The following is an 18,325-nucleotide window of genomic DNA, read 5'->3' on the forward strand; positions in this document are numbered from 1 at the left end:
ATTTCTTAATTGAACCATCACGTTTTGACTCAAGATCTCTCTTAATTTCTCTCAGGACAATGAGAAAAGGACACCACTGCATGCAGCTGCTTACCTAGGAGATGCTGAGATTATAGAGCTGTTAATTTTATCGGGTAAATGCACCTGGAAGCTTCTAGTATCTTTTCTCTTTGATTCCAGGTGTGTTCGGATCAGATGTGGCTTTGATTTATTGTTATTCATGAATCTCTTGATGTTTCGATTGTGATGTAGGGGCGAGGGTGAATGCCAAAGACAACAAATGGCTGACTCCTCTTCACCGCGCAGTGGCATCCTGCAGTGAGGTACTACAATCACAGAGCCATGTGACAGCCTATGCATGTAGACAAGCACTTGGATCCTGTAGATTTATGCTAAACTCTACTTCCTGTAGAGCAGGATTGTCTCGATACCAGAATTGCAGTAGTTATTATCAAGGTTTTTTTCAGTAAACTGAAACTATATATAAAAATAAAATAAAAACATTTTTGTTGTGTGAAATAAAATAAATATTGCAAAATAAACATATTTTATTCCTGCTAGTTGCCATTTCTAATTTGTTTAGTTGATCTTGATGTTCTAAAATAAAAAGTATCTATATTTTGAAAAAAATTACAATAATAAAGGACAAACGTACGCAACAAAATTACTATTACAACTATAATTAAAAATGTAAAAGCTAATTCAAAATATTAATAAAAACTATAATGGTATACTAAAATATAATGTTGAATACCAAAATTCTGATATAAATTTGACCATCACAGCCAAAAATGATTGTGAAACTATTCTAAACTATTTTGAAACCAACAAAATGTTTTATTTAAAGTGAAATATTTATATATTAACATTTTACAAATTAAATTAAAAACTGTCAAATGTAGCCTAAATTTATATGTAAATAAAGTAAAACATTGAATTATAAAAGTAAATGGTAATAGAATAAGGAAAAATAAATGTATTTCAACCATAAATAAATAAAAACAGTAGAACAAAGATATAAGTGAGAAAAACTGCTGTAAGATATCTGAAGCTTCAAGCACTAAATATAGTATTATATATATATATATATATATATATAATAGCACTAAATATATATAGCTCTAAATATAATATTTTGTAATGCAAATTTTCTTGTTTTTATATTTGCTCTGTTTTGCAGTGCAAAAATAGTTTGACTTGAGCTCATGCATGTAAATGGACAAATTAAGGCATACAAGGAAAAGCAATGTTTCAGATTATTGATCTGCCTGTTTATGTGACCTTGTGTCTTGCAGGAGGCGGTTCAGGTTTTGTTGAAGCACTCTACCGATGTAAACGCTCGAGATAAGAACTGGCAGACCCCTCTACATGTGGCTGCTGCTAACAAAGCGGTTCGCTGTGCTGAGGCGTTGGTGCCACTGCTTAGCAACGTTAATGTATCAGATCGGGCTGGACGAACAGCTCTGCACCACGCTGCCTTTAGTGGCCACCTGGAGGTCAGTCAAGATGCATTTGCATATGTGTGGGTTTGTTAAAATTATGGATCAGAATTCATTAGGAGCTTGAGGTACAATTGAGAGATTAATATTTTAATGTTATATAAATTGAGGGTTGCATACTCTGCAGAGATAATGTTAAATAATGTCCTCAATAGTGTTTTTATTTTGTCAGATGGTGCGGTTACTGCTATCCAGGGGAGCTAATATAAATGCATTTGATAAGAAGGACAGAAGGGCGATCCACTGGGCTGCATACATGGGTGAGATGGAGTATTGTTTGTTTTACAGTCTCTTGCACAACCATATGTGGGATCTATAAATTCAAAACCCCTTAAAATCCTCAACTCTTTTTTTCTGTATCTCAGGTCACATGGAGGTGGTAAAAATGCTGGTGTCGCATGGTGCTGAGGTAACATGTAAGGATAAGAAAGCTTACACACCCCTCCATGCTGCAGCGTCCAGCGGGATGATCAGTGTAGTGAAGTATCTGCTGGATTTAGGAGTGGATGTGAGTGTTAACCTTTCACAAAAATCACATTGTCTTAATAAATGTTTGTACAATGTATCGCCAATGATTTTTGCTGCCGATATTATAAAACAAGCAACACTGTATTTGCAGAGGCAAGGTGGCCATTGGCGGATATTTATAACACTGTTTAGTTCAATTATAGTAAATTAAAGCATGCTGCAATTACATAAATACATACTTAATATACATATGTACAGTTGGGATCGAAAGTTGGGGCACCCCAAGTAAAAGGTATCAAATGACAGTTTAGAAATTCTTATAATATATAAAAGAAAGTTAGATTTTATTTAGATCATTTACACTTTCAAAATAACAGAAAACAAAAATATGGTGTCTGCAAAAGTTTGGGCACCCTGCAGAATTAATACCTTGTACTGCCCTCTTTGGCAAGCAGAGACCTGACAGTGTCATGGATTGTTCTCAATCATCGTCTGGATAGACCAGGTGATGTCAATCTCAAAGGTTTTAAATACCCAGGATCATCTGACCTTGCCCCAACAATCAGCACCATTGGGTTCTTCTAAAGCCTAGTTCACACTGCCCGATTTTTGCCCCGATTTTGAGTCGCCGACAGGTTTTGTGAAATCGCCGACAAATGCCAGAGATCACAGGCAAATCGGTGCTCCTGCACGCGAGTGACAATCACACAGTGTGAATAATCAAAGACGCTATCAGAGAGAATCGCCGACGAGTCGCCGACGCCGGTGAGATATTTGGCATGCTAAATATTTGGACCTGCCGGCGATTCAAACTCCTGCTGTGTGAACTGCGTTCTGACTGAAAATTACACCGACAGCCAATGAGAGAGTGAGATACAGGGCAGCAGGAGGTTCAGGGAGGAGTTATAAAGCAGATTTCAGTATTTTAATAGATATATTTACAATTCTATCAAACAGAAACAAATGCCAAACATTTGCACATCCAGCCACAGCAGCAGCACATTAAATAATTATTTATTTACCTCAAACTGTCTTTGCAGAACAAAATCCTGGCTCCCTCTGTCTCTCCAACAATTTCTTCCGCCATAATCTTTTTTCTTTTTCTCCACAAATCAGCGCACATGCAATTTGAAGCAAACTTTGTGCAGTTTATCATTTTTAATAACAATTCCAAGTCTCGCGCGAGAACTCCGGTCTGACGCACGTATGATCTCGTGTTGTTTACTTGTCACATCGCACGTGTGTTTGGGAAACGTAGTTTGCACACCGGAGAGCGAGAGAGTTGTCGGCGATTCTTCCTCTTGTTCAGTCATGCAGTGTGAACTCCTCTGTCGTCAAACCATCGTGCAGTGTGAACACAGCAGTGACTGAATGATACCCCAGATAGTCATGCAGTGTGAAAAGAGCAGTGACCCGACGAGTTTGAAAATCGTGCAGTCTGAACTAGGCTTAAGCAGTTGTCTAGAAAACTGAAACTGAATATAGTTGACGCTGACAAAGCAGGAGAAGGCTATAAAAGGATAGCAAAGCGTATTCAGATGCCAATATCCTCTTTTTGGAATGTAATTAAGAAATGGCAGTTATCAGGAACAATGGAAGTTAAAGCAAGATCTGGAAGACCAAGAAAAATATCAGATAGAAAGGCTCGCAGAAATTGTGAGAAAAGCAAGTCAAAACCCATGTTTGACTGCACGATCCCTCCAGAAAGATCTGGCAGACACTGGAGTTGTGGTACACTATTCCACCATAGAGATACTTGTACAAATATGGTCTTCATGGAAGAGTCATCAGAAGAAAACCTCTTCTACATCCTCAACACAAAAATCAGCGTTTAAAGTTTACAAATGAACATATAGACAAGCCTGATGCATTTTGGAAACAAGTTCTGTAGATCGATGTAGTTCAAATAGAACTTTTTGGCTGGAATGAGCAAAGGTTTGTTTGGAGAAGAAAGGGCACAAAATTGAATGAAAATAACCTCTGTCCAACTGTTAAGCACAGGGGGGATCGTTCATGTTTTAGGGTTGTATTGCAGCCAGTGGCACAGGGAACATTTTACGAGTAGAAGGAAAAATGGATTAAATACAATTTCAGCAAATTTTGGATGCTAACTTGATGCCATCTGTGAAAAAGCTGAAGTTAAAGAGAGGATGGCTTCTACAAATGGATAATGATCCTAAACACACCTCAAAATCCATGGTGAATTATATCAAGAGGCATAAACTATTTTTGGTTTTGCCATGGCCTTCACAATCTCCTGACCTCAACATAATTGAAAATCTATGGATAGACCTAAGATGGAAAAGAGCAGTGCATGACAGACAGCTCAGAAATCTCAAAGAACTGGAAGACTCTTTTAAGGTAGAATGGGTCAAGATACCTCAAAGAAGAATTGAAAGACTCTTGGCTAGCTCCAAAAAGTGTTTATAAGCTGTGATATTTGACAAAGGGGGCAGTACAAAGTACTGCAAGTATCTGCAGGGTGCCCAAACTTTTGCAGATGGCATTTTTTTGTTTCGTTATATTGAAAGTGTAAATGATGGAAATAAAATCTAACTTTTTTTGACTTATTATAAGGATGTCATTTTGATCCTTTTGGAGATTTTTCCATCTTGGCGTCTTTATGCCATTAATAAAAAAAAAAATCCTGGGGTGCCCAAACTTTCGATCCCCCCTGTACTTAAAATAAAATTTTAATTAATGACTTTTTTTTTAACTTAACTATAAAGAATAAACCTGTCAAATAAAAACAGTGATCCTAGTATTTTTCACAAATAAAATTGTTTAAAAAAAGACTAAATAGCAAGTAAATATTAGAGATGTACCAATTGCAATTCGTAAGACTGACTGGCCGGACAAGCCCGAACTCCTCTTTACGCAGCGCAAACAGACAGGCTTTTGCGATTTAATAAGGACTTACCGAGCTTTCTATTTTAGTTTGTTTGACAGCAATGGTGCAAAACATGACATTTTGTGTTGTTATCAGAAGTTTAAAAATATTTTGGGCCGTCACAGTCTAGTTAATGAATGGAAAGCACTGAAATCTATTTGTGGCGGTCAATATTGATATAGTAGCGGGCTGCCACAAATAATTCAAGCGCTTGTTCAAATGTGTCCTGTGATAGCAGAACTCTCATGTCTGCATCCAATTTGCAGGATGAACTTTTACACGTTTTTATGTGTCTAAAAACGCTTCATAGGATCGACTAGATTCTCTAAAGGTTGGTGGAATTAAATGTTTATTAGGTATTCAAAGATATATTAGATAAACAAACTTTATCCAGCAACTGAAACAGTAAAATCATCATGGCCATTCATTTTTAGAAAGCGTCGTGTCACTAGTTTCACTGTCATACCTTTTGTTACCAAGCTCAATTTTTTTTGTTCATATTTCGGAATCTTTGATGTCACACTGGAAATACATTTGCATATGTCTGCCTCCAGAGCAAGAATAGTTATACATCATCGCACCATAGGCCCCGCCCACTGGAATTCAGTCAGTGACCCCTTTAAGCTTAAATACATTTCTGAGAATCATTTCCAAAAATTATTAGGGCAGCGTGCAATTGTATTTTTGATTTACATTTTTCCAGTGAAAAGTGGCAGTCAGTTTGATTGACAGAACATAATAAAATGTACAGTGTGGTTTGCTTTCACACGGGAATTTATACTCGTGAGGGTAGTTTGGTCCATATGTTTCAGAGGGAATCATGCTAATATTTCATGCAGCTATCCACTTTAAAGGCACTTAGAGAGTAGCCTGCTGTGCATTTGAAAAAAAAAAGCCCCATGTTAAGCCCCGTGGCTCAAAAGGGACATAACAATAATAGGGACAGGAGTCGTCAGGTTATACGACAATTGGTTGCACACCTGTGTTCAGCGTCATTCAGTTGCACATTCTATTAGACAGGTTTGTAATTAAACTTTTCTGAAAGCCTGTACAGTGTGTAAATCAGTGACTTTGTTTTGCGGCAAAGTGTCTCATAGTGTATTTACAGAAATTTACAAGACTCCTTTACTCAAGAATGGAGATGGAGAAATTATTTTGCACACACAGCACATCCAGTGGATCTTCGGATGTATTTCAAGCTAGTGTTAATTTTATTAACAAAAATGTGACACAAAATGTTCATTAGCCCTATTCCGGACAGTAATTGTTTCTCTTGGGGTCGTAAGGTATTTTCATAACTTGCAGCACTGAAATGCTGGAAAGTATTTACAAGAATAATCTTTTATCACTGACCAAAAGTGAAAGAGAAGAAAAACAATGAAACATTTGAAATGGGCCGTTTTTATGGCAGTAATTAACGTTATATATGTTAAATTAGCAGCATTATCTTCACCTCATGTAAATAAGAGGCTGTGTTAACTTATTTCTGCTCATTTCCAAATTTTCAAAATGACATCCTATTTTCCTATTTTTTAAATAGAAGATTTAAATAATTTAATTTATTTCCTATTAAATTAAACATGATTTTTTTTCTTATTCCAAGCCGACATTTTATTTACAGCAGACAATCATTCAACTGACCACGTGAGCAGCGCATTCCCAGGTTCGTATGATCACAAAACTCGCTCCCCAACCGTGTGAATAAATCGCCATCCAAATGCACGAGTTTTATCACTGAGCTGGCATGCAAATGTATTTTTACGGACGTCCACATGTAAAACAACTGTCCGAATAGGACAGAGATGATACACGTCTTTAAACAATAGCTTTGACTATTTCAACATGGAATATCGCTAATGAAAAAAGAAGAGCCTAAAATGTAGTTTAAAAAGAATAAACACTTGACTAAAATCACTCTCTGTTTTTGCCGGGGGTAAAAGAGGAGCGTTCAAGCTTTTATGCTTGCGGATGCCAGATTTCAATCATATAAACCCCGAAATCAGAGCATTTCGGTAAAAGGTGTGGTAAAACAAATTTTCACTTTTCTAACTTTGGCTAGTGTGTAATGTTGAGCATAAACTACGGTGGCCCAGTAGTCTAACCTAACTAAATTAAACCACAACACAACGGAAAGAAGCCACAACACAATGAAATCGCCACAACATGATCGAAACAAGCCACAACATAACAATTGGCACAACACAACGGAAATGCTTCCGACCACTACAATCAGTTTTAAGTGTGTAACCATTGTATATCGAAATGAGATATTCAAAATCACCTACATGCCTTATAGCTACATATTTACACTTGTGAATGCTTTTACCCGCTGTCACGGCGCTTGATGCCTAGGGGAACGTCTGTTCCACCATGCAGTTGAAACATAATTTGTATGAATTAAAATTACTTTTAACATTTAAAGGTCCCGTTCTTCGCGATTCCATCTTTCAAACTTTAGTTAGTGTGTAATGTTGCTGTTAGACCATAAATAATACCTGTAAAATTATAAAGCTCAAAGTTCAATGCCAAGCGAGATTTTATTTAACAGAAGTTCCCTTTCAAAGCCTACAGCGAACGGCCGGTTTGGACTACAGCAGGAAGTGCAGGGATGTAATGACGTCACTAGAACCGTTTGTTGACTAACCCTCCGCCCACAAGAACACGCAAAATAGGGGGCTTGGTCTTGTTGCTCTCCCACGTGGAGAAGAGCGCGCATTCAGTGCTTGCATTTCCCCGTTATGGTAAGAGGCGGGACCTTTCCGGGCAAAGTGCGCTAAGCTTCTGTCCAATCACAACATGGGAAGCGCTGGCCCAATCAGAACTCGTTACGTATTTCTGAAGGAGGGACTTCATAGAACAAGGAAATCATCAGGCTGTTTTTATGACAGAGGAAACAGCGGTGTACAGATAAGTAAATTGTGTGAAAAATAAGAGTTTTTTTTACACGCGAAACATGAACTCATGTTATATTGCACACTGTAAACATAATCAAAGCTTCGAAAACACGTGAAGAACGGGAGCTTTAAAAACCAACATGTTAAAATTCCACAGCTTTGTTGCATTCTAAAAAAAACTGACTCAATAATGCACAACATTGAAATTTGAGCAATGACAAAAAAAGGCAGGTCCAAGGAACTCAGTCAGATGTAAAGGATAAGGAAATAAGCCATACCTAATAAAGGCTTTTTACTTAAGTCATTTTAAAATACAAGAGCCAACAATGGTCTTTATCAGGGCAAAGGTTGCTGTATACTCCAAGAGCCCCCTCGTGTTCGGAGCATTTCCGTTGTGTTGTGGTGATTCCGTTATGTTGTGTTGTGGTGATTCCGTTGTGTTGTGGCTTGTTTCCGTTGTGTTGTGATGTTTTCGTTATGTTGTGTTGTGGCTTGTTTCCGTTGTGTTGTGGCTTGTTTCCGTTGTGTTGTGTTGTGGCTTGTTTCCGTTGTGTTGTGTTGTGGCTTGTTTCCGTTGTGTTGTGGCTTGATTCCGTTGTGTTGTGGCTTGATTCCGTTGTGTTGTGGCTTGATTCCGTTGTTGTGGTGATTCTGTTGTGTAGTGGTTTGATTCCGTTGTGTTGTGGCTTGTTTCCGTTGTGTTGTGGTGATTCCGTTTTGTTGTGGCTTGTTTGTGTTGTGGTGATTTTGTTGTGGCTTGTTTGTGTTGTGGTGATTTTGTTGTGGTGATTTTGTTGTGTTGTTGCTTGTTTCCGTTGTGTTGTGGCTTGTTTCCGTTGTGTTGTGGCTTGTTTCCGTTGTGTTGTGGTGATTCCGTTGTGTTGTGGCTTGTTTCCGTTGTGTTGTGGATTGTTTCCGTTGTGTTGTGGCTTGTTTCTGTTGTGTTGTGGCTTGATTTCGTTGTGTTGTGGCTTGATTCTGTTGTGTTGTGGTGATTTTGTTGTGTTGTGGCTTGTTTGTGTTGTTGTAATTTAGGGTTGTGCCGATGCGACATCGTGCCGGAGAAACACCATCGTGATGCCACGCCCCCGCTCCGCTGCGAGTCAGAGCGGAGTGGAGCGGCAGCAATTTCCCCTCCACGCTCTTTCTAAGCATTCAAGAATCCCTCCGCTCCGCTCCGGGTTCACCATCTCCCTCTCCTCGCCTCACTCACTGATATCAGAAACACCGCTCCGTCTTCGCTCCGAGGAAATTTGCGGCTAATAACTGCTAAAGTATTTTAGTAAGCTCTGAAATATCACTATAAAGTTCGCTTTATAACCTGCATTAACTGAAAAAAATTATAAAAAATAAACAATAGGAGATTAAGAGCCTAGTTTCAACGTAGTTTATTGGAACATTTGTTGACATGGAACATGGTTTATTGGGTGGGGCTACTGAATTACATGTGCTGCTTATTCTGTAGAGGCGGTCTTTCGTCGTGCGATGACGTAAGGATGAAGCACGAGATCGTTTTCTGGGCCTGGTGTCTATAAAAGCTTTTTTTTTTTGACTAAGAAGGAAGTTTTCAGCTCTGAAAATTGCAGGATATTCTTATATTAACATGACCTTTTATATATCAAAAGCTCGAGGGAAAGTTGATTTCTCAATTAATCACCCCTTTAAATTAGTGTCATTCAGTCAGTCTGTGTTCTGTCTAGAGGTTAGATCGGGCTCAAAAAATCAAGCCCGACCCTACCCGAGCCCGTGCACCAGGGCTCTACATAACGCCCATTTTGGGCGCATTTACGCCTAAAAATTACTGCGTGCGACTGTGAAAAAATATTTAGGCGCACCGGTGCGAGTGACCCGATCGATTCTCATGAATGGATGTGTACAATCGGAATAAAAACTACAACACTGACTGAATCAACACTGAGAAACTGTTAGGCTATGTTTCCTACTGCAATCAACTGCTTTTCATGCCTTCAGTCAGCACTCAGCAGAAGAAGTGCAAAAACGTGCGCGACGGACTACACTTCAAACAACGATTGTTTACAACGATTGAAGTGAAACGTGTGACGAGTCTGACGACGCAGCCATGTGCACTTTACCAGACGCTTCGCGCTGTTTATCAGCCAAATCAAAATTAACTGGAAATACCACGTTTGGATTATCATAAACAAGCCCAGAAATTAGCGGATGCTTGGGGCATAAATGCCATCAAACAATAATGTATTAATAATACATTTAAAAAGCCCTTGAGTTAATCTTTATCACACATGCTGTTTAAAAAAAATACTAAATGTATATAATGAGCGAGTATATCATGAAGATTTTTTCCAAACCGGGTTTTTGTCTTATTCTGAATCACTGTAACGTTACACACAAAATAAATTATTCCCGCTGCGGATTAGCACAATATCTGCGTGACTCACCACAAACAGAGAGAAGTAGATCCGGCTGCAATGTTCTTTCGCGAGACGCATGCGGTTCTGTTTATGAAGCGCCAGAGCGCCAAAAGTTACAGCTTGCTATAGCTCCGAGTATTGGCATGATTGCATGTGTGATACTGATCTCGTACAAAAATCTAATAGACAAGTTGATATTAAGTAACAACGTTTTAGCCACAACACTGTCTATTTGTGAAAATCAAAGCCTCACCAGAACTGATTCGCATCTCCAAGCGATTCGATTCAAATGAATCTTGTGTTTTGAACTATTGACTGAATGACTTGCCGCCACCTACTGGCGGTTATTATTTTCATATTTATACTTTGCATGGACTTTTTTTATTTAAAATATTAAACTTTTAAAGTTTAATTTGTACATATTTCTAAATTCAAAAACTTATATGTAAAACATTCATACAACATTAACTCATGCATTAAATGCATAGGTGTTTGATAGTATGAAGTCCAGTTCTGCTTTTTGTGTGTATTTGTGCTGTACTCTCAGAAGTTAATGATAATATAATGTCAGAATTATGTTGAATTTAAGAAATTGACAGATGATGCATACATTTAATAAGATTAGAAAACATTGCTCTTATAATGGTAAAATGACCCTGGACATTAAAGGACAAATATCGTCCTGTAATGGGAAAGTTATAATTGGAATGTGTTTGATGGATTAGAATGTGCTCCTAAATTTTTGACTGTGCTCCTAAATTTTTTTAATTAGGAGCACAAGTGCTCCTCAAGAAAAAAGTTAGCGTAGAGCCCTGTGCACGTTGTGTCCGAGCCCGGCCCAGCCCGACACATTAAATGTAATTTTGATCCCGAGCCCGATTTAAACCAGACCATTGTTCAATACATGGGCGTTTTGACGAGAACGAGCCTGTAATGAGCAAAGTGCAGCGAAGCGGACTGGTGAGGCTCATGATAAAACTACATTTAGTTTTCAGTTTTCTCCACAGCGACTGTACAGCTGAATAACATTTTGTTGCAATATTTTCATGTTTAACACTTTGAAGCTGCTTTGAAACATTCATCATTGTAAAAGTGCTATAGACTATAAATAAAGTTGACTTGACTCCGCTCAATAATCCGCTCATGATCCGCTCACCGGTAAACTGATGTTTGCTCAAATCCAGAGCTCAGACATTTATCTGTAGCTTACTTTGTTGTTGCCATTAAACAATGTGTTTTTTCCTTCATATTTATGTTTAAATATTATAATATTATTTTTACTTTTCACCTGATTACGATGAGTGAAAAGATGCGAGTGGGTCAGAAATGATTTTGGTGGTTATATTTAGTTTAATATTAAGTTTTGTTTTGTAAAAAAGATTTTAAAAAAGTTTTCTTGGGCCAATTGCCTGGATTTAATAAATAAAAAGCAAATAGCAGACTATAATCGCGAGGTGAAGTCGTGGGAGTGATTGCTTTCATTTCATCTCATGAACTGGAGCGCGCGTCTCATAAATAAACCGAAACTCAGCAGGCTATACTTGCCTCACAGACATGACAAATATGCGTATAGAAAGCTTGAAATGTCCACTTTTAAACGAAACTATTCGAAGATATTTAATTAAGCAAAGTGCAGTGTTCACGCGAGCAGCTCTTGACTCAGAGCGTTTCTGTTTATAATGCTGCGCTCCATCACTGCTCGAGCTGTGAGTTTAACACGCATTTTTACTCTAATCCTGACTTGTGCAACTTTGTAGCCTACACATTTGTTTCTTAGTTGTTGTATTAGTTCTTACTTTGCTAAATATATATATATAATTTCTGATTATAGCATAGCTTTCTGCCCACCCAATTAGACTAGTAAAGTAGGCTAATGATTAAAAAAAACAAACGCTTGATCACGGGCCCGGCCCTACCCGACCCGAGGATAGTGCAGGGAAATCTCAGCCCGACCCGGCCCGCGGGTCGGTTCGGGTCAGGTTCGGGCTCGGGTAGAGAATCTAAACTCTAGTTCTGTCACAACTCACAAGCCACCTGTGATGTTTGTACAACTAAATCTGCCATCAAACCTTCTTAGTGATGAACTGCAATAAATCTAAGCATGGATCTCTGGAGGATTTGCGATTTGTGTTTGCTGACTAACTCTACTTATGCAACCTCTTTGTGTTGTCTCACAGGTTTTTCTGCTGTTGTTTTAATAGAGAAAACATTAATGTGGAATTTCACTGTTTACATTTTTTTTTTTAAAATTTTTTTCTATTTCTTATTTTACCAGTCGGTATGTAATAAATAGCCTGTAATAAATAAATAAACTAGATGAGGTCAAATAAACCATGCGAATGGGTCGACCTTTTTTTGATTTGTGCAAGTGAAAGTGCAGAAATTCTGATGAAATGTAAAAATACATACATGTCTCAGATGACAACAGTTGTTGTGATTTTATATTTTTGAGCAAAATAATCGGGATTATCAATGCAACTTGAAGAAAATTGTGACTACTTTTTCAGTGACGAAAACTAGACTAAAATTCAGACATTTTGTCGACTAAAACCAAAACAGACCAGGTTGACTAGATATGATAAACTAAAAAGCACATTTGGCATACAGTGAGGAAAATAAGTATTTGAACACCCTGCTATTTTACAAGTTCTCCCACTTAGATATCATGGAGGGGTCTGAAATTGTCATCATAGGTGCATGTTCACTGTAAGAGACATAATCAAAAAAAATAAAAAACAGAAATCACAATGTATGATTTTTTAAAACTATTTATTTGTATGATACATCTGCAAATAAGTATTTGAACACCTGAGAAAATCAATGTTTATTTGGTACAGTTACCTTTGTTTGCAATTACAGAGGTAATACTTTTCCTGCAGTTTTTCACCAGGTTTGCGCACACTGCAGGAGGGATTTTGGCCCACTCCTCCTCACAGATCTTCTCTAGATCAGTCAGGTTTCTGGCCTGTTGATGAGAAATACAGAGTTTAGGCTTCCTCCAAAGATTTTCTATTGGGTTTAGGTCTGGAGACTGGCTAGGCCACGTCCAATCCTTGATACAAAGCCACTCCTTGGTTATCCTGGCTTTGTGCTTCGGGTCATTGTCAATTTGGGAGACCCAGCCTCGACCCATCTTCAATGCTCTGAGGGAAGGAGGTTGTTTCCCAAAATCTCACAATACATGGCCTGTGGATGAACCATGACGTCTTAGTGTATTTCCATCCGTAACCTTGGAAACAGTGGTCCCAGCTCTTTTCAGGTCATTGACCAGCTCCTCCCGTGTATTTCTGGGCTGATTTCTCACCTTTCTTAGGATCATTGAGACCCCACGAGGTGAGATCTTGCATGGAGCCCCAGTCCGAGGGAGATTGACAGTCATGTTTAGCTTCTTCCATTTTCTAATTATTGCTCCAATAGTGGACCTTTTTTCACCAAGCTGCTTGGCAATTTCCCTGTAGCCCTTTCCAGCCTTGTGGAGGTGTACAATTTTGTCTCGTGTCTTTGGACAGCTCTTTGGTCTTGTCCATGTTAGTAGTTGGATTCTTACTGATTGTATGTGGTGGACAGGTGTCTTTATACAGCTAACAGCCTCAAACAGGTGCATCTAATTTAGGTTAATAAATGGAATGGAGGTGGACATTTTAAAGGCAGACTAAAGCTTGGAACATACTCTGCAAGAACAAAGAAATTTGTTTTTTTTCTCGAGGTGGCAAGAACAAGAACGAAGTTCGTTCTGGCCAGTACATTCATACTTTACGAGAGAAGCAGATGCCGATCATATGCGTTTCTCCGCATTAACCACGGACACTTTAAATTTCTGACCAATCACACAATTCAGTTCTCGGACACCCGCAAGAAAAAAAAAGTTCTGCTCAGACGATGTGTTGAGAACAAGCGCCGAGAACTCCCGAACCAGGGCTGCGAGAACAAAATGACGCCCTGGGAGCGAGAACTTTTTTTTCTGTTCTTGCGGAGTATGTTGCAGCCTTAACAGGTCTTTGAGGGTCAGAATTCTAGCTGATAGACAGGTACTAAAATACTTATTTGCAGCTGTATCATACAAATAAATAGTTAAAAAATCATATATAGTGATTTCTGTATATATTTTTTTTAGATTATGTCTCTTACAGTGGACATGCACCTACGATGACAATTTCAGACCCCTCCATGATTTCCAAGTGGGAGAACTGGCAAAATAACAGGGGGTTCAAATACTTATTTTCCTCAGTGTAGGACTAAGGCTGAAACTACTTTTAAAAGTAGCTGACGAAATTAACACTAAGTTCAAGCGTACTGTCTACACTTGGTTACAGAACATTTAAAATATGAACTTTTGTATTAGTGATTGGTGCCTCTTTATTTTTGGCATTTATAAAAAAATATATATTTTTATGAAAAGTTTTGAATGAAACTGAAAATTTAATTGCAGAAGTTATTTATTTATTGGTGAGTCAACTAAAGGATTAATCAACTAATCAGTAAATTAATATTAACCGTAAAAAAATTATCGACAGATTAATCCATCATCAAAATAGTCATTAATTACAGCCCTAGCGTCAGTGTTGTGTACCTGAACATTTTAAACTTTGGACATGCTTGCAGATGAATGAGCCAAACTCATATGGGAACACTCCACTGCATGTGGCATGCTACAACGGTCAAGATGTGGTGGTGAACGAGCTGATCGAGTGTGGTGCGAATGTGAACCAGGTTAACGAGAAGGGCTTCTCTCCCCTGCACTTCACCGCCGCCTCACGGCACGGAGCGCTCTGCCTTGAGCTGCTGGTGGGCAATGGAGCTGATGTCAATATCAAGGTAGGGCCTTATTAGGGCTTCACATGTATGGCAAAAACCGCCACTGGATTTGATTAGCTAACTAGAGCTGCAGAAAAAATCTAAAAATGTTTGTTTGGTTGGTAATTTATCATTGTTTTCTCCTTGTGCAGAGTAAGGATGGTAAGACCCCTCTGCATATGACCGCAATTCACGGAAGGTTCTCAAGATCTCAGGCTATTATTCAAAATGGTGAGTGTTCATTTTTCTGTGTTACATTATTGAAACCTTCAGTATCTGATTTTATTGTTTTATTGGTCTGTATTGTGTATGCGTGTAGGTGCTGAGATAGACTGTGAAGATAAGAACGGGAACACTCCTCTGCACATCGCAGCTCGATACGGACACGAGCTTCTCATCAACACACTGATCACTAATGGAGCTGATACAGCCAGGTATGAATTCAACTTCCCATGAGCTTGTTAATTACTGAGCATAACACCTGTTTATGCTGTTGACATAGATGTAGGCAGGAATTTATTATGTGCCTTCTTTGAAAACCCAAGAATACTGTAAATGATCCCACATGCATTCACCGTGAGATGCTCCTGTCTGTCTTGTGATGTTGGCTCTTTTTCAATTAGGAGGGGAGTTCATGGCATGTTTCCACTGCATTTGGCTGCTCTCAGCGGCTTCTCGGACTGCTGCCGTAAGCTGCTGTCATCTGGTAAGACATAGCCACTGTACTTTCTGTACATGATTACATAATTTGTTGTTTTCTTAAAAGTCTGCTTGTTTTCATATAAAGATAATCTGAACGGTTCTCTGTCTTCCAGGCTTTGATATAGACACCCCTGATGACTTTGGAAGGACCTGTTTACATGCTGCTGCTGCTGGCGGGTGAGATTCTTTTTGATTTTTATGGTCAATGACGATGCACTTTTTTTGTGTGTATGTATGTATGTATATATATATATATATATATATATATATATATATATATATATATATATATATATATATATATATATATATATATATATATATATATATATATATATATATAATATATATATATGTGTGTGTATATATATATATATATTAGGATTGTCCCCGACTAAGGATTTACACATTCGAATCAGAATTGTTGAATATTTCTATAGTCGAATCATCTGTGTGTGTGAATGGGTTGGGGGGGGCACAACACTATAGTCAGCAGGAGGGTAAAGCTATTTTTATTTTCCATTGCACACAGCAACAACTTTTAATAAAGTGACCAAAACTGCTAACTGACAGACAAACTGAAAAAGCTGGCTTTCTTATTTAGGTTTAACGCAGCACTAGGTAACTTTTGCACAGTTTAAGGTAACTTCCCCCTACAGTTAGGAAAAAATATTGTCCTCTACTACTGTCGTAAACTATCATCCTACATCAGGGGATGCGCGCGTGCATTTGTTGACATGACAACCATGATAGCCCTGAACTAGTTATGAGTGGGTCGTCTCATAACCCGCCGACCCTGTATGTCTATTTAATTAATATTTAATTTCATGTTTTGTTTTTTTTTTTAAACGCCAAATGATCGTGATGCTCACGTTTACAAGCCAGTGTCATCATAGTAGCTTAGTCTATTGGTTACCATTTTACAGAATCTATATGATACTTCAATTCAATGTTTGAGTGGTAGGTAATAACCATAGCAAGCATGACAGCCAAGTCAGCATCGGTCGGGCACACCTCCTCCTCCTTCAGCTCACGTCAACGAGCAAACGCTGGCTCAGTGTTGATCCTCGTCCTGCCTTTAATCAGATCACTTTTTTCGGTTCCTCTTATTGCTTTCCTCCAACAAAAATTTTGTTTTCTTATTTTTCTGTGCTACTTCAGATCTGACTATAACATCCGACAAACAAACGATAGTTGGACTTGCACATCCGAATTTAAGTAAGTGGTTGAAGGGACGTATATGCCGTAAAGCAGTCGAAATTTGTAGTTCTTTTTGGTTTTCGGATCACTGCCCGAAATCAGATAGGGTTGTGTCGATGGACGATATCATCGTCCATCATGATGGCTGACCGACATCACGATGGAGAAACACCATTTGTATCAAGCTGGTTGTTTACCGTGTGAGTTCTGAACACTGCACTATGCTTATTTAAATCTTTTTGTTTCTACATATTTCTCATGTCTGTGAGGCAAGCCTGCTGAGTTTCAGTTTATTTGAGACGTGCTCCATTTCATGAGAACTGTTCATCACTACCGCGACCTCATAGTCTACTTATTTGTTTTTTATTTATTAAATACATGCAATTGGCTGAAGAAACCTTTTATTAAAATTAAGAGACAATTTGTACAAAACGAAAGAGAGGCTTTTTCCAACACAAAACTTAATATTAAACTCAATATGACCAACAAAATAATTTCTGACCCACTCGCATCTTTGCACTTATATTATAATCAGATGAAATGTAAAAATAATATAATATTGAAACATAAATATGAAAGAAAGAAAAAAACATTGTTTAATGGCTACATCAAGTATAGTAAGCTACAGATTTATGTCACGTCTGAGCTAGATTTGAACGAACATTTTACCGGTGGGTTCATGAGCGTGCGCCTGTGGATTATTGAGCTCATCACACCGGCTCCGCTCCGCTTATTAGTCATTACAGGCTCGTTCTCGTCAGAACGCCCACATATTCAAAAATGGTCGGGTTTAAATTGGGCTAGGGCTCATAATTACAGTTAAGATTCGATTCTATTGCAACCCGTTTAATCTTTCATTTATGAAGTTTGAGCATGTATTACAGTATCTAATGTAACATGTTTTCCACCACAGGAACCTTGAGTGTCTGAATCTTCTCCTCAACACAGGGGCAGATTTCAACAGGAAGGACAGTTTCGGAAGGTGTGTTTACCTGTAAACTCCCAAAGTCATCAATTATGCTAAGGGGTTTGATATTTTGATATTTTTGATTTGCTTAAGAAAATATCCTCTTCTTTAGGACACCTTTGCACTATGCAGCTGCAAACTGCAACTACCAGTGCCTGTTTGCTTTAGTGGGTTCGGGAGCTAATGTCAATGAGCTGGACAAGAGGGGCTGCAGCCCCCTCCACTATGCCGCGGCTTCTGACGCCGATGGAAAGTGAGTTACCGTATGGACTATGGTTGATTTGGATGGGCAATTTCTAAGCAAATTAATTTACCAGTCTCTCTCATTCCCTTCTTAGGTGCCTGGAATATTTGCTGAGGAATGATGCTAACCCAGGGATCCGAGACAATCAGGGCTACAATGCAGTGCATTATGCCTCTGCGTATGGACACCGCCTGTGTCTAGAGCTGGTGAGACGGCTTAAAAACATATGATAGAGTTTATGCTTTTAATATTTTCAGCTTACTGTATTTGTCGTCTT

General features: G+C 38.4%; 1 protein-coding gene across 1 annotated transcript in view; it reads left to right on the forward strand.

Annotated features, from left to right (window-relative positions):
* Nucleotides 1-18,325, forward strand: part of ankrd28b (ankyrin repeat domain 28b) — a 40,989-nt gene that overhangs the window by 12,701 nt on the left and 9,963 nt on the right. The window contains exons 3-15 of the mRNA XM_067449063.1: nucleotides 56-134; nucleotides 253-323; nucleotides 1,296-1,496; nucleotides 1,672-1,759; nucleotides 1,865-2,007; nucleotides 14,744-14,956; nucleotides 15,088-15,166; nucleotides 15,255-15,369; nucleotides 15,559-15,641; nucleotides 15,751-15,814; nucleotides 17,751-17,819; nucleotides 17,917-18,057; nucleotides 18,143-18,254. Coding sequence (XP_067305164.1) covers nucleotides 56-134; nucleotides 253-323; nucleotides 1,296-1,496; nucleotides 1,672-1,759; nucleotides 1,865-2,007; nucleotides 14,744-14,956; nucleotides 15,088-15,166; nucleotides 15,255-15,369; nucleotides 15,559-15,641; nucleotides 15,751-15,814; nucleotides 17,751-17,819; nucleotides 17,917-18,057; nucleotides 18,143-18,254 — 1,458 coding nt within the window. The remainder of the gene's footprint in view (nucleotides 1-55; nucleotides 135-252; nucleotides 324-1,295; nucleotides 1,497-1,671; nucleotides 1,760-1,864; nucleotides 2,008-14,743; nucleotides 14,957-15,087; nucleotides 15,167-15,254; nucleotides 15,370-15,558; nucleotides 15,642-15,750; nucleotides 15,815-17,750; nucleotides 17,820-17,916; nucleotides 18,058-18,142; nucleotides 18,255-18,325) is intronic.

Source organism: Pseudorasbora parva, chromosome 7, assembly GCF_024679245.1.
Source record: "Pseudorasbora parva isolate DD20220531a chromosome 7, ASM2467924v1, whole genome shotgun sequence".
Lineage (NCBI taxonomy): Eukaryota > Metazoa > Chordata > Actinopteri > Cypriniformes > Gobionidae > Pseudorasbora > Pseudorasbora parva.